The 23,005-nt window shown below is 38.0% G+C and overlaps 1 protein-coding gene across 1 annotated transcript in view; it reads right to left on the bottom strand.

Annotated features, from left to right (window-relative positions):
- Positions 1 to 23,005, bottom strand: part of LOC115420609 (spondin-1-like) — a 319,353-nt gene that overhangs the window by 264,342 nt on the left and 32,006 nt on the right. Inside the window, 1 exon segment of the mRNA XM_030135980.1 lies at positions 2,184 to 2,317. Coding sequence (XP_029991840.1) covers positions 2,184 to 2,317 — 134 coding nt within the window.

Below are 23,005 nucleotides of genomic sequence, written 5' to 3'. Positions count from 1 at the left end.
ATATTTACCAGTATGCATGAAAGGGTTAAATGACTTTTTAATGACCTGTAGAAACCCTGTATAAGGGAGGTAAACCCTACATTTAGGCAAATATTATCCAATCAGGCTAAAACTAAATAGTTGTTCAGTGGTGTGTATGATGTGTTGACTGTGTAACAACTCTAACAGTAAACATATCATTTCATTTACTTAAAAAGGCTCTTATACCACAAAATAAAATGATGAAGTGGACAATTTTAGGTCACTGACAACAAGGAGGGATATGCGTGATGTATATATATCTAAATTTTAACAGGAAAATATCAGCAACTCTTAAAATAAGTACCTTTGCTAGCTGCTGGTCGTGGTAGTCTACATCATATTAACATGGTTCAGTGTTTTTAAGTGTCATAAAAGCCGCTAAAAAAGTAGCAGCTGCAAAAAACAACTGCAACACCATCAAAACAAAGAGTAGCATGATATGAGCCACTTTGAGATGAAGCACCATTATACCAAGCAATTAAACACACACACCACGAACACACTCTGCTGTGTTCACGGTTAAGTGTGAGAGTGGGAAATTTCTGACTTAAATTAAACATCATTGATTAGTTTTTTTTGTAATATGTTCTACATCATTTATCAAGGCCCGTAACCAATAGAGCTGCACAAAGTGGTAAATGAGTCATGTTGGTATTACAATTGCAATCTCAAGTTTACCTGCTTTGTAATCCTGACAAAAGCACAGATTACTCATTCAGAAATGTTAAGATCCATGCAAACTTAAGATAGCATTAAAAAACAAAGACATGAGCTTAAAGACTTTCATTTTTGCATGTTATTCACCATACCTCCCTCTGCTCTGTCATTGAATTAAAAATATTATTTCTGCAGTTTCATTATAAAAACTCCTAAATCTGTGGATGGTGTGTGGAGAACTACAACAAATACTGGGTTATGAGATTCCAGTGTGCTGTGATGTTCTGTATTTGAGTAACTTGTCTGATGGGAATGTAGTGGGAAACAACATATACTTGGTTAAGATGCTTTTAGTGGCTTGGAAAAACATTATTACAACAAAACTGGGTAAAGACAGAACCACCAAAAAAAGGGCCGATGGATCGCAATTACTGAAGGAATGTATACAATAAAAATAATAACTCAAAAACTGCAACTACAAGAAGCACAAATAATGGAATAAATGGAAGATTTGTTTGTTGTTGTTTTTTTTGTTGTTTTTAGTGACTATGTGTTTATAAAATTTCAACAAAACCTAAAGTGGAACAAATCTCCTGAGGCTGGATGTTTAATCTGCAGCTTTTTGTGATTTTATATCAAATAGAATGATTGTGAATGTATTTGTACAGCCCACATGAATAAATCAACAGATTGAAATAAACTGAAATCAAATATTTCATCACGATAAACTCTCCATTATAAATCATGTAGGGATTAACCCTATAACACCAAACGTATCACATTTGAAACATGAGTTTTGAAGCCCTCTACATGATCACTGGGATATTTTTGTTCTTCAAAAACCTGATGTATACAATTAGATACATGCAATACACAGATCATTCACCAGGGGGAGGAATTCATCCACCAGAGGCCTTTCCAGTGACACTACAAGATTAAATTAATGAGAAAGGAGTAATAACTGACAATTTTGAAATGGAATTACCAATATGTTAGACATGCTTGTGTTATATTATGTTTTTGTTTGTTCAAAAATAACAATATTTCAGCATTGGGACCCAATGTATCAAATATGATACAAAATTGAAACTCATACATGGAAATTGATGTTTGAGACTTTTGTTGTTGTTGTTGTTGTTCAGAAGGACCAATAAAGGCTCCAGTGTCAAAGAAATGGAATTTTCTGTCAATGATGTAATGGTTCAGGCTTCACTGGGTTAAAGAAATGCATGAAAAAAGTTGCTATTAAAGTCTCTGGTGTGTGTTTTGTGGCCGTTTCATTGACTTAGAATCATAACAAACACACAACTGTTACCTGTTAATCATATGTTCTGTATATGGTTGTATTTATCACCAAATCCCTCTTTTCATCTGTTTTATTTGTATAAAGTATATGATTATACAATAACATTTTAACATAAAAACTCATTAATAAAAGTTGAATTTAAAATTATTTTGTTGATTATGCGGAGGAAAGTTTAACTACAGACATAAATGAAACTTACTTCAGTATTACACAGCCGGTGCCAGTGGGGGGCGCTGTCCAGAACACTTGTATCCTGGTGCGTCTCCGGGGCGTGCTCTCCGTCACTGCCGGGGGGCAGTTGGTCATGAACTGTGTGTCATCTTCATCGATGATCTGGAAACGACAGAGCACAAATGGTACCAAAAATCAATTTCAAATATTATATGATACATTAAAGCAAAGATGGTTACATTCAGACAGCAGGTCTTAATAGACCATCCATTATCTTCAGCTTTATCCGGGCTGGGTCGCGGGGGTAACAGTCTGAGCAGGGATGCCCAGACTTCCCTCTCCCCAGACACCTCCTCCAGCTCTTCCGGGCGGACCCTAAGGTGTTCCCAGGCCAGCCAAGAGAAAATCATCTTAATAGACAATTTGTATTTTTTGGTGAAATATGATTTTTTTTTGTGTGCTTGTTCAAATTACACATTAAATGCGACTTCTATCAGTTTTGAGTATGAACTGAATCCGACCCTGAAGTGTCCCACATGCACAAAAAAGGTCCTGATGTAATATGTGACCACGCAGACATGTACTGTGTTTATGGAACTAACACTCCTGGGACGCAGAATTATGACATCTGTCGCATTTCAATGACGTAAAGGACATACATTTCATCACCCATACACCTTCTCTGTTTAGTTGTATGTAAGTATGAAGGAAGAAGGTGAATATATAGGCTAATGCCCTTGTGATCATCCTATGTCTATTTGTTTTTGTTTATTTGTTTGTTTATTTTAATGATGCCCGTCATCATTATTTATATTTTTAATTTTTAGACATAGCATATGAGTGATGTACTAATGTTGGCTATTTTATGTATTGTTTCTGTCACCTGCCTAAGGACTGCAGATGAAAAGTATACTGTATTGTTATTGTTATTGCTTGAATTACATCACATTTCAAAGGCTGATCCGGATCTGATCCAGAAGGCGGATTTTATCTCAATTTATTTAAAAAATGGGGGTGCCCTTACTTTTTGGCCTACTGTGCCTTTAATATTAAAGGTAGAAATTTCTGACAAGCGCCATCGTGTAGCTCAGTCAGTTCCGCATCGGGAGTATGCCACCGGATTTCATGTAGCTTTAATACTTAAGGAGCTAGATCCAGAAGAAAACCGCCATTACGAGAAATGTGATTTTCGTGAATAACTACTGAACTAATAAGGATATAATTATGAATCCAGTTGCTAACGGTATGTTTTCATGGTCAAGGAATCTTAAAATATAGGTAAAATAAATATGGGACTAATATTTATGGTGGAAATCACAATATGGGGGAATTGTGCAAATCTCATGCAATTTGACTCAGGGATTTACAATGGGGTGTTCTATCAAATGGCAAAGACTGATCCAGATCTTTCAAAAAGTTATGGACAGATTTGGATGAAAATTTCAGGAAATATTGATACTGGCACAAGGAAGAAATGATTAAATTTTGGTGGTGATCGGGGGGGGGGGCACTGATCTGCCTTGGCGGAGGTCTGCGCTCTCAGAGTGCTTTTCTAGTTATTATATATTACCCCTCTATCCCATACTAAATTAAAAAGTGATTGGGTTTCCTGGTGTGTCCACACATACCGTGACATGTTTCTTCTTCTTCTTCACTTGTTGTAATGTACATCAACATCTGTTTTTTTAATTCACCTGACTCTAGTTGCGAAAAAAAGGTTTTTCCATTGCAGTTTTGCGTGATGTAACATTTGCACTATGCCTGAAAAACCACCTCTTGCCAGCGCAAAAACTTTTAATCGAAAAATTAGACTTTCGGTGAAATTGTCGTTTTATGCGCAAGTTCTAGTTGCACAATTTGAGGGTCAGTAGAAAAGTGACTAATGTCCCTTAAAAGCATCTCAAAGCAGAATCTGTGTAGTAAAACAACACTCGTCAAATATGTGACTGATGCTTGGATGTTTAATCCAAATTAAAGTTTTTTTTTCTTTATTGAGTCAGAGAACTGCTACAAACTAAATCACAGAGCTGCCAAAAGCAAAGTTGTGTGACAAGCCCAAAGTCCCTCCGTCAGGTTCCGTGTATGAAAACAGTGTTGTGTATTCAGGACGTACAGAGCTCAGTCCCTTCGGTATTTGGACCTTGTCATAAATTTTAAAGACTAAACACACACACAAACTGCGGCTGACAGACACAAACACAGACGCATTGGCCTCCGACCTTGTAGCTAGTCTTCTCCAGCTGCTCCGGCTCAACAGTAACAATGACCTAACACCCTGAACGTCCTCAGAGGACATCGACAAAGCAGGAAAAGTCGCAGGTCTTTTTTCTTTCTTTTGCAAACACGCATGCAAATACAGCGACACACATTGCAAACATACCAACAAGGAGGTGGACTTAAAAAGCGCACATGTGAACCCAGCGCACACACACAGTTTCCCATGACTCCCTATTCACAGTTTAGTTTACTTTGTGCCACCAAGACGGCAGCTCTGTCAGTCAAAGGCAGAAACAAACAACCGGCTAAAAGGCATGAGAAGAAAAAAGAGAGAAAGAGACGCAGAGCAGGGAGCGAGACATGAAAGACAGAAAGACCGAAAACAAGAAAGAGAAACATAAAAGCAGGAAAACAGAGACGGTTACTGGAGAGAGGGGAATACGGAGGTAGATGAGGACTAACATGTTAAATGGAAACAGAAACAGCTGAAGGATCATGGGTAAATGAAGAGCTGCTGTCGAGACATGAGACGAAGACAGGTTTACTGTGATGACACTGACCTCAACTGCACAATAATAACAACAACAATAATAATAATAATAATAATAATAATAATAATAATAATCTGGGGCGCCATAAAGGGGGATAAACATGACAAATTCATGGGGTCCAGCATTCCCAGGGGGCCCAGTGGATACAGGTTGGAAACAGAGGCGATTTCTCATAGACTGCAAGGGAAACTCAGCTTCCCCTAAAATTATGAAAATTAAATGGTCAAATATGTTCGGTTCTGTTGACATTTCATTGACTACAAATGTGTTAGAACACGTTCATCTCACAGACGAGTTTGTTCAGAATCAGCTTTATCACAAATCAACAGATTCGATGTTGTTCACTTCTCCTCCATTCCCATTTCACTGTTTTCTCCTCCATCTCTGCTCAGTGCATTTGTCCGCAGACTCTGGGCGTCCATGCACTTCAATGGGACTGAGTGGAACAGTTTTTTTCATTGCCTCAGAACTGGACGGTAATTGGATAAATGCCACGATGTTGTCCCACCCCCAGACGCTCAGCGTCTCTGGGTGTGAATGGAGCTGTGGGCGGAGCTTGGCCGGGCTGGATGCAAGGCTTCCACGTGCTGATTGGAGGATCAGTTGAAAGGCTGAATCCCATTTGATTGACAGCTATTTTCAGATCTGCTCCTTCACTGACAGAGTTCAGTTTAATACCGTCGCACATTCTGCTGTGAAATCGAGTGAGAAACCACTACGAAATTACTTGTTCATTTCTTGCACTGTAAATAAAACACACTCATTGTACTTACTTGTTTCAATTTAACATAATTTCAACATTTTCTTGTTTAGTTGGTACGATAAGGTCACTGACCATTTTCTTAAAAAGGAACGGAGGGACAAATTTATGTTTAAATAACTTGACTTTTTTTTTTTTTTAATGTAAGCCGACAATGAGCTTCCCCTCTCTGAAAGACGAGCAGCCGCCACTGGTTGAAAGTTGTGAAAATTTCAAAGTCCAAAGTTAAGTTTCACCTTCAGTTTCACGCCAACTATGGTAGTTATGGCCAGTGGTGTAGTCCAGGGTATACAACTGTATATGGAGTATATCCACTTATTTTTCAGTCAGCATTGTGTATACCCACTTCTAAATCCCCCTGATGTGCACCATTCAGTAGTATCTGAGCCAAATTGCCCATTTTTTCCCCTCAAACGGTGAAACCATGACCCATCCTACTCTGCCTCTAACTGGCTAGTACTTGGTAGCTTCACTGATTAGACAGGTTAACTTTAGGCATGAGGACTGATGAGCCAATCAGAGGCAGACGTAGGTAAGGTTATGCTAAGGAAAATATTGCTAACTAGCGCTGGCCACCTCTGGAACCTGATTGGACACTTCCTCAGGTGCCAGTGCCACCTCAGTTGATTGACAGGTCAATGCACGTCTCATTGAAAGATGAGCAATTATTGGAAATGCACACACCCCCACAGATATACCCCCCACCCCACCCCACAAACAAACAAACTGACAAACTTAAATGAAAACATAACCTCTGCTGTTCCTTGGTGGAGATAATAAATGGTGAAAAATAATTTAAGAAAGGTTAAATACAGAGAAAAATTAATTTGGGAACTGACACAAAAATAGCACTGGGTCTTTATGGGTTAACATCCTCGTCTTACATTGCGTCCCATCGTCAGGACAACTAAATCCCAAATCATGCTCCAAATGGAGACGGTAAAGTCCAATCTCAAGAGGCAGTCATCTGTGCATGTTCAGTTTTAGTCAACTCCAAGTCATGTGGCATGAGTGCACACACACACAAACACACACACACAGTCGCAGTATTTTTGATTTGTCATTTCTCCAGCCACATGAAAAACAAGTCGGGGACATTAACATTTCAAGCCAGATTGTTTCATGACTTGTGACAGGGAATGTGCGAGTGACGGAAGGACAGACAGAGGAGAGGAAGTGTGGGAAGAAGAAGACGACTGGCAAAGGAGCGTTTGTTTTCTCTGCAGAGGCTGGCATGTCTGTGTGTGTCCACAGTTTGTCTAGCTCCGTCTCTGTCTCTGTGTTTCTGTTGAGATGGTAAACACAGATGCTTCAGAGTGGCTGCACAAGCAAATGCAGAGTCCTGTTCAAACACACACACACACACACATACACACAAACACAAAGACAGACAGATAGACAGACAGACAAGGCAAACCCAGGCTTTGAGCAGACACAGGAATCCCTGGCGAAACCTGACAATAAGAATGATATTAGCGTGCATGTGTGTGTATATGTATGTGTGTGTGCGTGTGTGTGTTTATTAGAGCGAGCGCATGCATTGCAGGTTGTTAATTAAATGCAAAGCAGTTACAAAGGCCTGAATACAGTTAAAACCTCTGGGACTCAAATGTGGAGATGAAACTTTTTCGGAAGGAGAGAAGAAGAAGAAGAAGAAAAAAAAAAAAAAACACAGCCTGACAGATAGATTGAAATGTCACGTCAACACTTGAAGATGAGCTTATTTCAGAAAGTAACAAAGTTCTCTTGTCTCGATGAAGACCTCGGAGGCGCCGACATTTTGCCTTGAGCTTTCCATCAATCAAAGCTGTGCTATTACTGCATAATACCGCTGAGATCTGGGGGCTATCACCAATATTGCATCATATTACATTTTGTGTCTGAGCTACCAAACCAAGGAAGTGGTGTCACATATCCAAACAGCTCCTCTGTAAAAAAAAAAAAAAAAAAAAAAAAAAGACTAACTGTGTCTGTATAGGTTTATTTTCTCACAAATGGAGCCAATCCTGTGGCTTTTGGCGTTCAATTACACAAAACAACATTGGAGAAGAGGGAGCGTATTGTTCACTGGGGCTGATGAATCAAAAAATGACCCCAAAAGCTCTGGGTTTTTTTACAGGTATCTGCAATTTTTTAATGTTACGGTGCTTTGTAGAGATCATTCAAAAGGAATTTCAAAAGGTTGCATTACCTTTAAACCTCTATCGGGCAAGTGACTATTTTTGGTCATTTCCGCACTCATTACAAGACAGTGACAGCAACAGTTCCAGTGAGTCAACAATCTCAGGTCCAATGTGGTCTCCAGGGTCTGTAAGGTCCACCTCTGCATGAACAGTGAGTGGACCTGCTTTGTGAGGAACCAGGAAGTAGTGTGGTTTTTTTACCTCCGCCAAGAGGTTATGTTTTTGCCAGGGTTTGTTTGTTGGTTAGTTAGCAACATAACTGAAAAAATTATGGACGGATTTTGATGAAATTTTCAGGAAATGTCCGAAATGGGACGAGTAACAAATGATTAGATTTTGGGAATGATCCAGATCACTGTCTGGATCCAGGAGTTTTTAAAAGGATTCTTTATCATTAGGAGATAGGGATATTTTTTTGGAAGGTGTTACCTGTATGTCATGTTCTTATGTGCTTTTCTACTAAATGCATATATACTGGTTGTTAATAAATTGGATTTATTGTATCATTCAACTAATATATTTGTTATTTTTATATACTGGCAAAACACACGAAATAGAGGAAAACACAATAAAAAAGACGATATTAATGCTAAGGGTCTAAGTCCAAAGTCCAGGTATTATTTTTAGTAGATCACAGCATAGGAGACTGAGCTGCTTTAGTGAAGGTCTGCGCTCTGAGTACTTTTCTAGTTTCAGCCTGTTTTAATTTTAGTTTTAGTCCAGACTTTGTGCCAAACTCATTTTAGTCTTTATTAGTTTTAGTCACGTTTACAGTTTTTCATCTAGTCAAGTTTTAGTCCACTAAAACTCTGACCATTTTAGTTGTATTTTAGTCAGAATAATACATGACTATCTTTGTCTAGTTGTAGGCGACGAAAACTGATGACATTTTAGTCTTGTTTTAGTCAATGAAAATTGTATTTTAGTCTCAATTAGTCTTGCAGTTCTGTTTAATCTGGTCAATATAGTCTTGACAAAACCAACATTTTCTTTTAGTTAAACCCATTTTAGTTCAAACAAGGTTATCTTATCATTCTTATGGACTCAGAAATATATTATATGCTGTCAATTACCATATCTGTATGAATATTCATGAGGGCAAGTTTAGAGAGTCTTTGGTCGGTCACTGTACTGCACAAATAGCCTCCGTCTGGAGAAGCCTTAATGGTCCGCATATTTCTGTCCGAATCCAAACCGTGCCTGACGCATCTGCTTTCGAACCCAGCCCAACCTGTCAGGTCCCATCTGGCTTCGGGTTGCAGTACTCTACCGTGCAGACCTGGACCGGGAGCAGGTCTTTATGGACCCTGGATGTTTGGAACATGAGACGGAAGGTGAACCATCCAGACTTCAGGTGCGAACTGGAGGAGGTAAACCGCCTGGGTGCAAAACGTCTGGTAACCTGCAGACCTCACAGTTTCAGACACACCTGCAGTAACGCAGCTAAAGATTATAACATCCATTCGTCTCGTCTCGTTAATGAAAATGAGACATTTTTTGTTTTGTAAACTACATTTAGTGTCATTTTTATAAGTCAACAATATTGCATTACACATTTAATTATAGTTATCGTCACATGACCACCATTTTTATTACGTCTTGTCTCGTTTTCCTCATGCGATAAAGATTTGTTGACGAAGATATTTCGTCATAATTTTCGTTGACGAAAGCAACACTACCATGAAGTAATGGTACTAGTGTAAGGAATGATGTTCAAAGGGATCATGTGGATGTGGACAGAGGTCTGGATCAGCACTTATAGTGGTCCAATGTTCTAAAAGTGATGTTCTAATATTTTCATCATACATGTGCTTTTCGTGTATTTTTTATATTTACTTCTTGGAATTTTTTCGCCACTTACAAACAAGGAACCAAATATGATAACCTCACTGACCTTGATTTTCTGCATAAGCATAAAAAAAATGTAGAAAATTTTCACAAAAGTACTAAAGTCTTATTTTGTTCTACACACTAAGGTTGAAATGTTGAATTTCAAAGTATTTCTATGAGTGAACTATAAAGGGTTAAAAACAAGACAGGCTGTGGTCTTCTGTCGTTGACAATGGACACACACACACAAAAAAAGTCCTGTCTGTACTTATTCAAGCTCTTTCTCCCAGACTGCTGTGTCCTTCTCCAGTCTCTGTTTGTCTTGGGCTAAAGCTGTGACGTTATCTGGGGTTTAGTGGGAAAAGCTCTGACAGACGAATCTGTCACCTTGACTGAAGTGCAGACTCAGGGAACTCACTAAATGGTACACCCAGGTAAAAGGAGGGTCTTCAACATACTATGGATGTTTATAAGCCCTCAGTATTTGGTTTTAGGGAAAAAAATGGGTTTTTACCAAATATGGATAAACGTATCCTATTAAGCCTTTGTCCAGCAAGTGACTATTTTTGGTAATTTCCACATAGATTACAAGACAGCAATAGTTACAGTGAGGACAGTGAGTCAATAATCTCGGGTTAAATGTGGTCTACAGCAGTCTTTCTCACGTGGGGTACATATATTACCCCCCCATATATAAATATATATACCCCCAAATAAATCTACTTATAAACTACAACTTCACATTAACCAATATAGGCCCAGTGCTGCTTTTGTGACGGTTCCCAAATGAATGTTTTCTCTATTTTTAACATTTCTTAAGTCATTTATCACCATTTACTCTAATATTATTCTCTGTATTTTGCATTTTTAAGTGAAAATACAGTATTTTGCTACATTTAATTTACTGATTATGTAGATGTTCACTCAAGCTCAGATTAAAGTTCAGGGTTATTATATCAAAAACCGAGGAAACTGAAGAAAGATACATTTTTCTGCCAAATCTATCATTAACTGAACATAAACCCAGTGAGTCCATCCACTGTCATTGATCCAACTCCATGGGTTTTTCTGAAGGGTTCAAATTCAAACTTTTTGAACTATTAGGGTCCAAATATCTAAATAAATGAACCAAAGACTAAAAATAAGTGGGTTTAGCAAAATACGACCCCTTTAAGTGATTTATCACCATTTATTCGAATATTATCCACTGTATTTTTCATTTCCACTGTAAATCATGTATTTTCCTATATTTAGTTTCACATATTTGACTTAGATGTTCATGAAAACTCAGTTAATTCAAAGGTTCTTATGTCAAAACAGAGAAAACCGAAGAAAAAGTGACTTTTTCGGCAAAGATATCATTAAGTGAACATAAACTCAGTGTGTCCATCCATAATGCTTCCACCTCTGTCGCTGACATTTACAGCTGATTTCTATTGCAGCACAGATAATGGGAATTCACTTCAGTAGACTGTTTTTATTCTACCTATAGTTAGAATGTTCTTTGCATATGATGTGAGGCTCAGTCAACCTTGTATTTGCTGGTTGAAATGTGCCTCCAACACATTATTTTTACTTTTTTACCTGTTCCATTTACTTTGTTACAGTAAAAAAGTTGAATGTAGGAATGGAGTCGAACCCATGAAGACCCAGTGCTACTTTTGTGGCAGTTCCCAAATTAATTTTTCTCTCCATTTAACCTTTCTTAAAAGATTTATTATAGTATTCTCCTCTGTATATAGATTTTTCCTAGTGACAATTAAGCATTTTCCTATATTTAATTCACAGATCATGTCGATGTTCAAAAAAGCTCAGATTAAAGTTGAAGGTTATTATATCACAAACAGACAAAACTGAAGAAAAAGTGACTTTTTCTGTAAAATCTTTCATTCACTGAACATAAACCCAGTGTGTCCATCCACTGTCACTGATCCAACTCCATGGGTTTTTCTGAAGGGTTCAAATTCAAACTTTTTGAACTATTAGGGTCCAAATACCTAAATAAATGAACCAAAGACTAATAAAAGTGGGTTTAGCAAAATACGACCCCTTTAAGTGATTTATCACCATTTATTCTAATATTATCCACTATATTTTTCATTTTCACTGTAAATCATGTATTTTCCTATATTTAGTTTCACATATTTGACTTAGATGTTCATGAAAACTCAGTTAATTCAAAGGTTATTATATCAAAACAGAGAAAACTGAAGAAAAAGTAACTTTTTCTGTAAAAATCTTTCATTAACTGAATGGATGGACAACCCAGTGTGTCCATCCACTGTCATTGATCCAACTCCATGGGTTTTACTGGTGAATCAATGTTGTAGAAAATGATGGTGTTTCCATGGTAACTATGGAGCCTCTGAACGTCCAAATGGGTAATATCTGATGACCATGAAAAGATGACAAACTGTATTTTACACCAATTATTTATATGTACTGATAGGATTAATGGATCAACGGGTATTTAACAGTTTAGATCAGTAGATGTTTGGGTCTTTATGGGTTAAACATCAGGTTCAGTTTTGACTAAAGACTCTTCAGTGTTACAAGTTCACGTCAACAGTTTAACTTCAAAATGACCCGAGACTGAATGTTTGGGCCAATGTTTTTCTGAAGCAGTAAACATAACCATTATGGACGTGTGCATGTGTGTATTTACAGTGTGTGTGTGTGTGTGTGTGTGTGTGTGTGTGTGTGTGTGTGTGTGTGTGTGTGTGTGTGTGCATGTGTTTTGCATTCTGCTTTTGCCCACTCAGTTTGGTTAGGCTATTGTCAATGAGAAGGTGCATGAATAAACTCCTGTTCAGACCAAGGTTGAGTTACTGAGCTGTTGACACCGCCATGGTCACTGTCAATCGCTTCAGTGGTGACATTTTCATCCAACACTGTTATTGAGTTCTTTTTTTCTTTTAAGTAATTTATCTCAGCCTATTGCACAGCCTTGTATATTGTGCCCCAATTTCACAAAGAACTGTTTATTTAACCCATACAGACCCAGTGCTACTTTTGTGACAGTGTCCAAATGAATTTTTCTCCAGATTTAACCTTTCTGAAGAGATTTATCACCATTTATTATAATATTATCCTCTATATATTACATTTTTTCCAGTGAAAATCAGGTATTTTCCTATATTCATTTACTGATCATGTACTTTAAACCTCACACTGAGCTTAGATTTGAGGGTTATTATATCAAAAACAGAGAAAATTTGTGTCAGTTCTCAAATAAATTTTTCTCTATACTGTATTTAACCTTTAAGTGATTTTTCACTTATTGTAATATCATCCTCCTTTTTGTTCATTTTTTCAGTGTAAATCATGCATTTTCCTCGATTTAATTCACTGATCATGTAGATGTTCATTAAAGCTCAGAGCAAATTCAAAGGTTATAATATTTGAAACAGAGAAAACTGAAGAAAAAGTGTCCTTTTCAGTAAAATCTATCATTAACTGAACATAAACCCAGTGTGTCCATCCACTGTCATTGACCCAACTCCATGGGTTTTACTGGTGAATCAATGTTGTAAAAGATAACGGTGTTTCCATGGTAACTTCGGAGTCTCTGAATGTCCAAATGGGTCATATCTGATGACCATGAAAAGATGACAAACTGTATTTTACACCAATTATTTACATGTATAGATACAATTAATGGATAAACAGGTATTATACATGTTAGATCAGTAGATGCTTTATGGGTTAATCATCTACTGGATATGAAACTTGTCATGTCTACATTCAAAAATGGAAAAGTTCAACATCCTCATCTAGTCACCTTCCACCGTCCCAACCAATCCTCAGTCTTTTTGAGCGTAACTTTTTACAGATCAATAAGTAATTAAAGCGTTTGAGCCGTAGTCTCACATAGCCAAACCAATCTGCACACTTAATTTTAGCACCGTGCCAGTCCTGGGTGACGCGTCGCCAAGGGGGCAGGAAAGTGTCCTTGCAAAGACTGTTGGAGGGAACTTGTTCTGGAGGAGCACATGCACTGGAAAAAAATCCAAATCATACCAAGTGTATTTTTTTACATTTCTAGTCAAAATATCTCATCACACTTAAAATAAGACATAATTACCTAAAGAGTAACTTTTCGGTGAGATATAAGAACTGATTTTTAGACAATAGATCTGGAAAATTTTATTTCAAGAAATCTAACCAAGAGAATTTTCACTTGATCCATTGGCAGATTTTTTTGCTTGAATTACATAGTCACTTAATCAAGTGGAGAATTAAGCAAAAAATAAATAAATAAAATCTTAAATTAAGCAGAAAAAAAAAAAAAATCTTGAATTACGAAAAAAAAATCTTACATTAAGCAAAAAAACAAAAAATCTTGATTTAACCCTTTCATGCATGAATTATGAGAACCTTAGTCAAGAATTTTTTTTCTGGAGTGTTTTCATACCTCCTTAGGCATAAAAAAAAAAAATTGCGATCGAGTTTTTTTTTTTCATGAGTTACAAAAATGTCCATGCATTTAATTTTTTAAGTAAAGAAATATGTATTTAAAACCCAATATCAGAAAGTAAAATGAAAACAATGAAATAAAAACATTTTTAAGGCTCCTAATTTGATGTTTTCTCACATTTTAACATATTCTAATGCTAGTTATTACCTCATGTAATATGCAAAAAACAACTCTTTTTGTCTAACAAATAACAACTGATTTACACTTAAACATATTACTGCAGGTCAGGTATATCAAGAACAGCAAAGTTACAGTAATGGTATGAACTGCAGTGTATTATTGGATGTTGCGTAAGTGTCCACTCTGTTGGCTCATATGGAACTAAAACAACAAAACCTATGAATATACAAGAGAGCAGCTGGAGAAGAACTGTCCACTGGAGTGACCACAATGCATGAAAGGGTTAAGCAAAAGAAAATCTGCCAATGGAACAAGTGAAAAGGATTTGGATATTTTCAGTGTGCACATGAGGAGGTGAGCTCTGGGGTTAAGAACAGCATATTACTGTAAACAAGACACATAAAGAAGGTATGAAGACTGAAGAAAGAAGGTCTTTTGACTCTGTGGAATGCAGTTATCAGTTCAGAATTATTTTTCTTTTGCTTTGTGCAGCTAAAGCTGGGTGATACAACCAAAAGATTAAATTTTATATCTTATAGACATAACAAATTAATCAGGAATTAAAACAGGTTGTAGATATCCACTTGATTTTTGCCAAAATGAATGTAAAGATAGCTTTGCAGCACCTGGAGGGTTCAAATTCAAACTGTATGAACTATTAGGGTCCAAATACACAAATAAATGAACCAAAGACTAATAAAAGTGGGTTTAGGTAAATATGAGCCCTTTCAATGAGTTTTCATGAACATCTACATCAAATATATGAAATTAAACACAGCAAAACACATGATTTATAGTGAAAATGTAAAATACAGACGATATTATAATAAATGGTGATAAATCACTTCAGGTTAATTCGAGAGAGAAATTTGTGTGTGAACTGACACTAAAGTAGCACTGGGTCTTTATGGGTTAAAGGAGTGATATTTTACTTTTTTAGATGGAATTATACATTTTCCAACATTTCTCTGTGGTCTACATAAACTGTAAATGCTCTGTTTGGGTCTGAATTCTTCATTAATTCAACTCCACGGGTCCATCTTCAACCCTATTTCTGAGTAATGACACCAGAAAGGTGCTTTTGAGCGCTGGCCCTTTAAATGTACATGAGCCACTTCAGGCCCCGCCCCCTCCAGGTTGTTGACTGTGCTGCTCTGTCCCATTCAACCAACAACTGAACATTTTAGGTAATCTGCGTGTTCTAACACCTTTGTAGTCAATGAAATGTCAACACAACCGAATAAATTTAACCATTTAATTTTCGTAATTTTAGGGGAAGCCGAGTTTCCCTTGCAGTCTGTGAGAAATCGCCACTGTGTCCACTGTAGTGACCACAATACATGAAAGGGTTAAATACAGCAAAATACAAGATTTACAATGAAAATGTGAAATACAGGTGATAATATTATAATAAATGGTGATGAATCACTTAAGGTTAATTAGAGAGAGAAATTTATGTGGGAACTGACATAAAAGTAGTACATGGTCTTTCTGGGTTAAAAACTCACCATCAGTGCAGAGTACAAGACTGTTTATGCAAAACTCAAGCATCGGAGTGGCCCAGGCTGTCATAAATAATAAGTAAACATATAAACTGTTCTCTGGCTAAAAGTTGAAGCTCCTTGAAATGAACAGGAGCAGAGCTGTCCTTGTTAACTCCAGTGAATCCGAAAACACAGACGGCTCCTGCAGCATTTCTCTAGCTTTGGGTACTTAGAGAGGCAATAATTACTTTAGGATGACATTAGAGTGTGATTATACTACATATCGGCTCACCATCATTCCAACCCTGCACACATCCTTTTCTTTAAAGCCCTCTAAGCTCTGCGTGGCTTATGTAATTGCCTCTATCTGAAACCTATGACTTAGCTGTGGCACTTTAAACTGATTGGGTTTGTTTATCCCCAGCTAAACTCGAAACCTTAGATAAATCTGAGCAAAAAAAAAAAAAAAGATGATAATATCTCATGTCTGCTCATCTCTTCCCTTATCCAAACAAGCTCGGTTTGTCTCCCTGAGCAATAACACGTTGCTGGCCTAGATAAATATGACCCATGTTCCACATTAATGCAAGGAGGGCTGGGAAAAACACACACTCATCTATACCCACATGCCCATTTGGGGAGTATACATACAAGCACAAAGACACACTTTCCGAGCAGAGAATGACTTGCGGGCTCAGTGGGATATTAAGTCTGATGCACATTCTCTGAGGTCTGACACATCAAGACAGAAGCCCTTTAATGATACTAATGAGGACATAGAACAGATTATTGCTTAACGAAAAGCAACAAAGAAACAATAAACTTCGACTCTCGGTTGTGGCGTTTTAGTGAAACAGCAGGCGGGCACATTCCAGGACAGATGCCAAAAAAAGAGCCCAGCACCAGAGAGCAAGGAGAGGGAATAACCGCACGGAAAACCACAAACTGTGTTCATCTGGCTCCTCATCCACTGCACAATAACAATCATGACATTGCAAAACCGGCTCTATAATTAACTTGTGGAAAATAAACTGTCAGGAATATGAATTATTGTCTAAACTTCATTTTGCGTAAGTATTATGATGTAAAAAATAAATAAAGAAAGAAATGAAGCTGAGTTTGATGGATTGAGGTCATTTAGATAAAAAGCCAGACTCACTGTCATGCCGTGTCTTCTTTTATCGACCTGTTAGTATAGCTGAGACATGAGAGACGATGAAAAAAAAAAAAAAATCACTGTAAAAGGAACTTGTGTTGGAACATAAATCCAAATTATAGACTTTATTAACCCTTAGGGGTCCACGGTCACAGGCCCCCTGACTGAATCACATGACATTTTTAACAAGTCGTAGCACCGGAAGTCGATCACATACAGGGTGGGGAAGCAAAATTTACAATGAACATTTAGTTGTTTTTTCTCAGCAGGCACTACGTCAATTGTTTTGAAACCAAACATATATTGATGTCATAATCATACCTAACACTATTATCCATACCTTTTCAGAAACTTTTGCCCATATGAGTAATCAGGAAAGCAAACGTCAAAGAGTGTGTGATTTGCTGAACGCACTCGTCACACCAAAGGAGATTTCAAAAATAGTTGGAGTGTCCATAAAGACTGTTTATAATGGAAAGACGAGAATGACTATGAGCAAAACTATTACGACAAAGTCTGGAAGATACTATTAAAGAAGAATGGGAGAAGTTGTCACCCGAATATTTGAGGAACACTTGCGCAAGTTTCAGGAAGCGTGTGAAGGCAGGCAAAAAAAGGGCAGATATTTAACTTTGAGGTGATATAGCGACTCCAAATCTGTAAACCCCATTCACTTCCCCCATTGGAATGAATGGAACAGGATGTGCTGTTGGAGAAACCATGTGACACTGAAACAGGACATTATCTCCATGAACCGCCTTACTATCTCTGCCAGGAGGTATTTGTGTGCGTGCGTGCATGTTTGTTTGATTGTTAACAAGATAAGTCAAAAAGTTAAGGATGGATTTTCATGAAATTTTCAGGAAATGTTGATACTGGCACAAGGAAGAAATGATTACATTTTGGTGTTAATGGGGGGGGGGGGGGCAGATCTGTCTTGGCAGATGTCTGCACTCTCCGAGTGCTCTGCTTGTTCTTTTACTGGTTCACATTTTGGATTTTAAGTCACTATGTAGCTACATTTCCACTTCCGTCAGAGCCAACTAGGTTTGTGTTGCCCTTCAGGCTTAATATTAATTGGACTTTTATTTTGAAATTACTTATTTTGCCATTTATTGACATGCCTAAGTCATATGTCTGCCATCTTGGGGAAAGCTCGATGAGTGTTCTGCCTCAGACTCTCTTATTGCACACTCCAGAGATGCAATGTCCGAAGTAAAAATATAAAGTTCATTGTAAAATTGTTAAGTTAAAGTTAGAAACGTTATTTACATTTAAGAATATTTATTGTGTCTTGAAGCATCCATCAGGTGTATTTCATTTTTTAATGCCTCTGGACATTGAATTGAATGCTTTTTAATGCCATTTCAGGCCTTAATTTTCACAAATCTATTTAATGACTTCTAATGCTTTTTAATGACCTGCATGAATCCTATATTAGGAGTAGTGAGTTGCCATTGAAGGCGTGTACATCCACCCTGTCCATGTTCATCAGTGGGATAGAAGTCAGACTAAAACCTCCAAGTATATTTCCAGTAAATTTTTCCATTTCTTTCTTTTTTTGGGGGGGGGGGGGTTACATTTTGAAATGCACTGATTTATGTTCAAGTCAATTTTTCTGATCCCTTGACTACTTAGTTTCATAAGAACAGGCAGTTGTCATGACGAAGCAGTTTCAAAAACATTCTTGTCTCTACTGTACAAACTATCACAGACTGTGCAGATCTTACTTCATTTTTTATTCACTGTTCCTTTGGATCCTGTACACCTTTTATAATAATAATAATAATAATAATAATAAGCAGCAGTAGAAGTGGTTCTTCAGCTGCCACTGCCTCAGTAAAAAAGGCGTAAGAGTAAACTTTTGGAACTCCTCTCAACCCAAATACACTTAACTAAACAATGTTTTGGCAGTTGCTCATCTCTAGAGGCCCTAATCATTCCCCACATGTGGATGAAAGCATCAATTACGAATGTCAATTACAGAACAAAAGGTATCTGATGGATTTTCCAATATGAAATTAAACAGATTGCGAAGCCAGATTGTCAACTTTCATTTTGTTCGAGCTCAGCCCACACTGTTCCACTGGCTGCTCACTGCCTACTCTTGATCTCAGTCTCACTCCAGACTCTGTTGAGACTGTGAGGTGTTTATTGTGCAGGGAGCAGAAATTAAATAGAACACAGTGTACTTGACATGTTCAAGTTTGAACTGTTTAAACCCAACGGATCTGAGGTTTTTAGCCTCACACTGAACTGCAGAGCCCAGATGACCCTCACTGAGGATTTGTCTGCATGTAGCCTACTTCATCTACAGGAGTGTTGGGAGTAATGAGTTACAAAAATAATGCATTACAGTAACAGATTACTTTTTGCTGTAGCACAGTAGTGTAAGGCATTACTAATCAATACACACTTTTCGCCCATAATTTAATTGTTCAAATGAGAAAAAAAAAAAAAAAAAAACTAAAACCAGCAAGACCATGAGATCTTAAAGGAGTGATATTTTGCTTTTTTTAAAATAGAATTATGCATTTTAAAAATTGAATTACTCAAATGAAAATTTAAAAAAAAATAGTGCTGTCAAACGATTAAAAATTTTAATCAGATTAATCACAGAGTTGCTGTGGATAAATTTTGATTAATCACGATTAAATATCATTCATTTTTAATCTATATTAATCATGTATCATTTTGCATGAGGAAACAGACTCAAGAAAGAAGGGAATATATATGCACTGAACGTGTTTGTCGCAAGCTGGTCGACGCGTTAGCCAAAGTGCTAGCAGGATTCCCAAACAATGTATGCTTCATGTTAATGTGCTATTTTAAGATAAAAGTGCTTCAGTAAAAAGAAAACTTCCTGCAGAGTGTGTATAATACTTTATATCGGTCGACTGTTCCATCTTGGTTTTTTTCTCCTCATATTTCCATTCAGAGGGACAACGTGCTGTTCAGCGTTTTCCATCTTTGTGGGTTGGTTCTGCTGCCTGTCACTACTGGATCAACAGACCATTTGCACATGTGCGACGCTAACTCTACTTGGACAAACTGACCCAAATGCATTGACAGAGACATTGAGAGTCATTCTGAGCAGCAGATGAGTTAATTGCGTTCAAATGTTTAATCAGATTAACAATGATGATGGATTAATCTGTGTTAATGCATTAATTTTGACAGCCCTAAATAAAACAAACAAACCAAAAAAAAAAAAAAAAAAAAAAAACAGCAAGACCATGAGACCTTAAGGTATCAAAAATACGTCTGTAAATTTCTATTTCCTGTTGGTGTTCAGCCAATGGGTGCAGATGGCAGAAGACAGTCCATTGTCCACATGGATGTACAGTATGCTCATTACTAACCCTAACCCTGCTTTACAGAAGCTAGTTAGCATTAGCATGATCCCTGTGATCAGAAATGACTAGATAACCTACCGTTTCTATGACTAGTTAGAATTCTTTATTGCCTGCAGATTTATCGACCGGTGTCCTTGGTGCCACACCCCCTACTTGAACATGGAAAATGTTGAAACTTTCCTACTGGGATTCAAACATCGTAGACTGTAGTGTTACTTACTGAGGTATCCATCCACATGTACTTAAGGGCACAAATACACTATATTGCCAAAAGTATTTGCTCACCTGCCTTGACTCACATATGAATTTCAGTGCCATCCCATTCCTAGTCTATGGGGTTCAGTATGACGTGGGTCCACCCTTTGCAGCTGTAACAGCTTCAACTCTTCTGGGAAGGCTGTCCACAAGGTTTAGGAGTGTGTTCATGGGAATTTTGGACCATTCTTCCAGAAGCGCATTTGTGAGGTCACACACTGATGTTGGACAGAAGGCCTGGCTCTCAGTCTGCGCTCTAATCCATCCAAAGGTGTTCTGTGGGGTTGAGGTCAGGACTGTGTGCAGGCCAGTCCAGTTCATCCACACCAGACTCTGTCATCCATGTCTTTATGGACCTTGCTTTGTGCACTGGTGCACAGTCATGTTGGAAGAGGAAGGGGCCAGCTCCAAACTGTTCCCACAAAGTTGGGAGCATGGAATTGTCCAAAATGTCTTGGTCTGCTGAAGCATTCCCAGTTCCTTTCACTGGAACTAAGGGGTCAAGCCCAGCTCCTGAAAAACAACCCCACACCATAATCCCCCCTCCACCAAACTTTACACTTGGCACAATGCGGTCCGACAAGTATCGTTCTCCTGGCGACCGCCAAACCCAGACCCGTCCATCAGATTGCCAGATAGAGAAGTGCCATTCGTCACTCCAGAGAAGGTGCCTCCACTGCTCTACAGTCCAGTGGCGGCGTGCTTTACACCACTGCATCCGGCGCTTTGCATTGCACTTGATGATGTATGGCTTGGATGCAGCTGCTCGGCCATGGAAACCCATTCCATGAAGCTCTCTGCGCACTGTTCTGGAGCTAATCTGAAGGCCACATGAAGTTTGGAGGTCTGTAGCCATTGACTCTGCAGAAAGTTGGCGACCTCTTCACATTATGCGCCTCAGCATCCGCTGACCCCGCTCCGTCAGTTTACGTGGCCTACCACTTCGTGGTCGAGTTGCTGTCGTTCCCAAACACTTCCACTTTCTTCTAATACAGCTGACAGTTGACTGTGGAATATTTAGGAGCCAGGAAATTTCACGATTGGATTTGTTGCTCAGGTGGCATCCTATCACAGTTCCACGCTGGAATTCACTGAGCTCCTGAGAGCGACCCATTCTTTCATAAATGTGTGTAAAAGCAGTCTGCATGCCTAGGGCTGGATTTTCTACACCTGTGGCCATGGGAGTGATTAGAACACCTGATTCTGATTATTTGGATGGGTGAGCCAATACTTTTGGCAATATCGTGTATACGCATACCAAGGCTCTACTATCTCTGCTATTGGGGGGAGGGGATTATTATTTGATTGGGGGAGGGGGGGGGGTTCAAAAGTAATACAGGAGTCATGTAATGCATTACAATTCTGAGACAGTAATATTGTAAGGTAAGAAATTACTTTAAAATAACAGTAACAAGTAATCTGTAATGGATTACAGTTTGGAAGTAACTTGCACTGATCTATATACAATCAAAATGTTGTGAGATGAAGACCGCTGTGGTCACTTTTTTTTTTTTTAATATAACAGTAAAGTTTGTGGAATGGACTCGTCCTGGGTAGCTATGACTAAGAAAAATCACTCAAGACTTTTCACCTTCATTCTATCTCCCACAGAATCCCTCTGAGCCTTTAGGAAAGTGTTTCCAGAGACAGCAACACAATTACTTTCATTGTTTTCATGTACTTTTTCCTGTTCCATTGTGTTCAATTGTTGCCTCATTTTTAATTCTGTGTCCTTTGGCTGTTTTGGGTTTTTTTTAATAGAAGAAAAAAAACAACTGTTCATTATGATTAGTGGTTAGAAAAACTTGGGAGAAGGCCTGGAGGCGACACCGCTCTGAGCTGCAAAGGTCAAACCACAGCCAGGCATCACAACTTTGGACCATTTAACAGACAAAAATACAGAAGTCGTGCATTTGCAAAGTTCTAGAAGTTGACAAACAAAATAACAAATTCATGACAGAGTTTCTGCTGCGCTATAGACAGGTGGAAGATTAATTTTGCTTTCACCTGCCAATATGAAATGTTCCATCTGGTGGCCCTGAGGAAGTAGGAGTTGACTATTAATGAAAGGACTGAAGCAGCCAAAAGGGGCTGTCCTCTGGTAAAACACAGTGATTACTTCCACCAAGACAGTTATGTTTTCATTTGTTTGATATTAGTCAGCTTTTCTGTCAGCGTAATTAGTCAAAAACTAACAAACTCCTGGACTGATAGTCTTTTAACAGGAGTGGACAGACCAAGGATTAAACTACTGAATTCTGAGGCAGATCAAAAAACTATTTTGAGTCATTTCATCCCAAATCAACCAGATTTCAGAAAGTGCCCCGCATGACCCCCTCAGAAAATTCTGAAAAAAAATCACACTTGTTTACCTACCAGATAAACGAACACATCCAAAATGTTAATGTCGTATCTGTAATAGTTGAGGAGATACAGCCCTTTGAAAATTAATGTTTTTGTT

The sequence above is a fragment of the Sphaeramia orbicularis genome, chromosome 6, assembly GCF_902148855.1.
Source record: "Sphaeramia orbicularis chromosome 6, fSphaOr1.1, whole genome shotgun sequence".
In the NCBI taxonomy this organism is placed as follows: Eukaryota; Metazoa; Chordata; class Actinopteri; order Kurtiformes; family Apogonidae; genus Sphaeramia; species Sphaeramia orbicularis.
The sequence above is the reverse complement of the archived record's forward strand: the minus strand, read 5'-3'. Positions and strand labels throughout refer to the sequence as shown.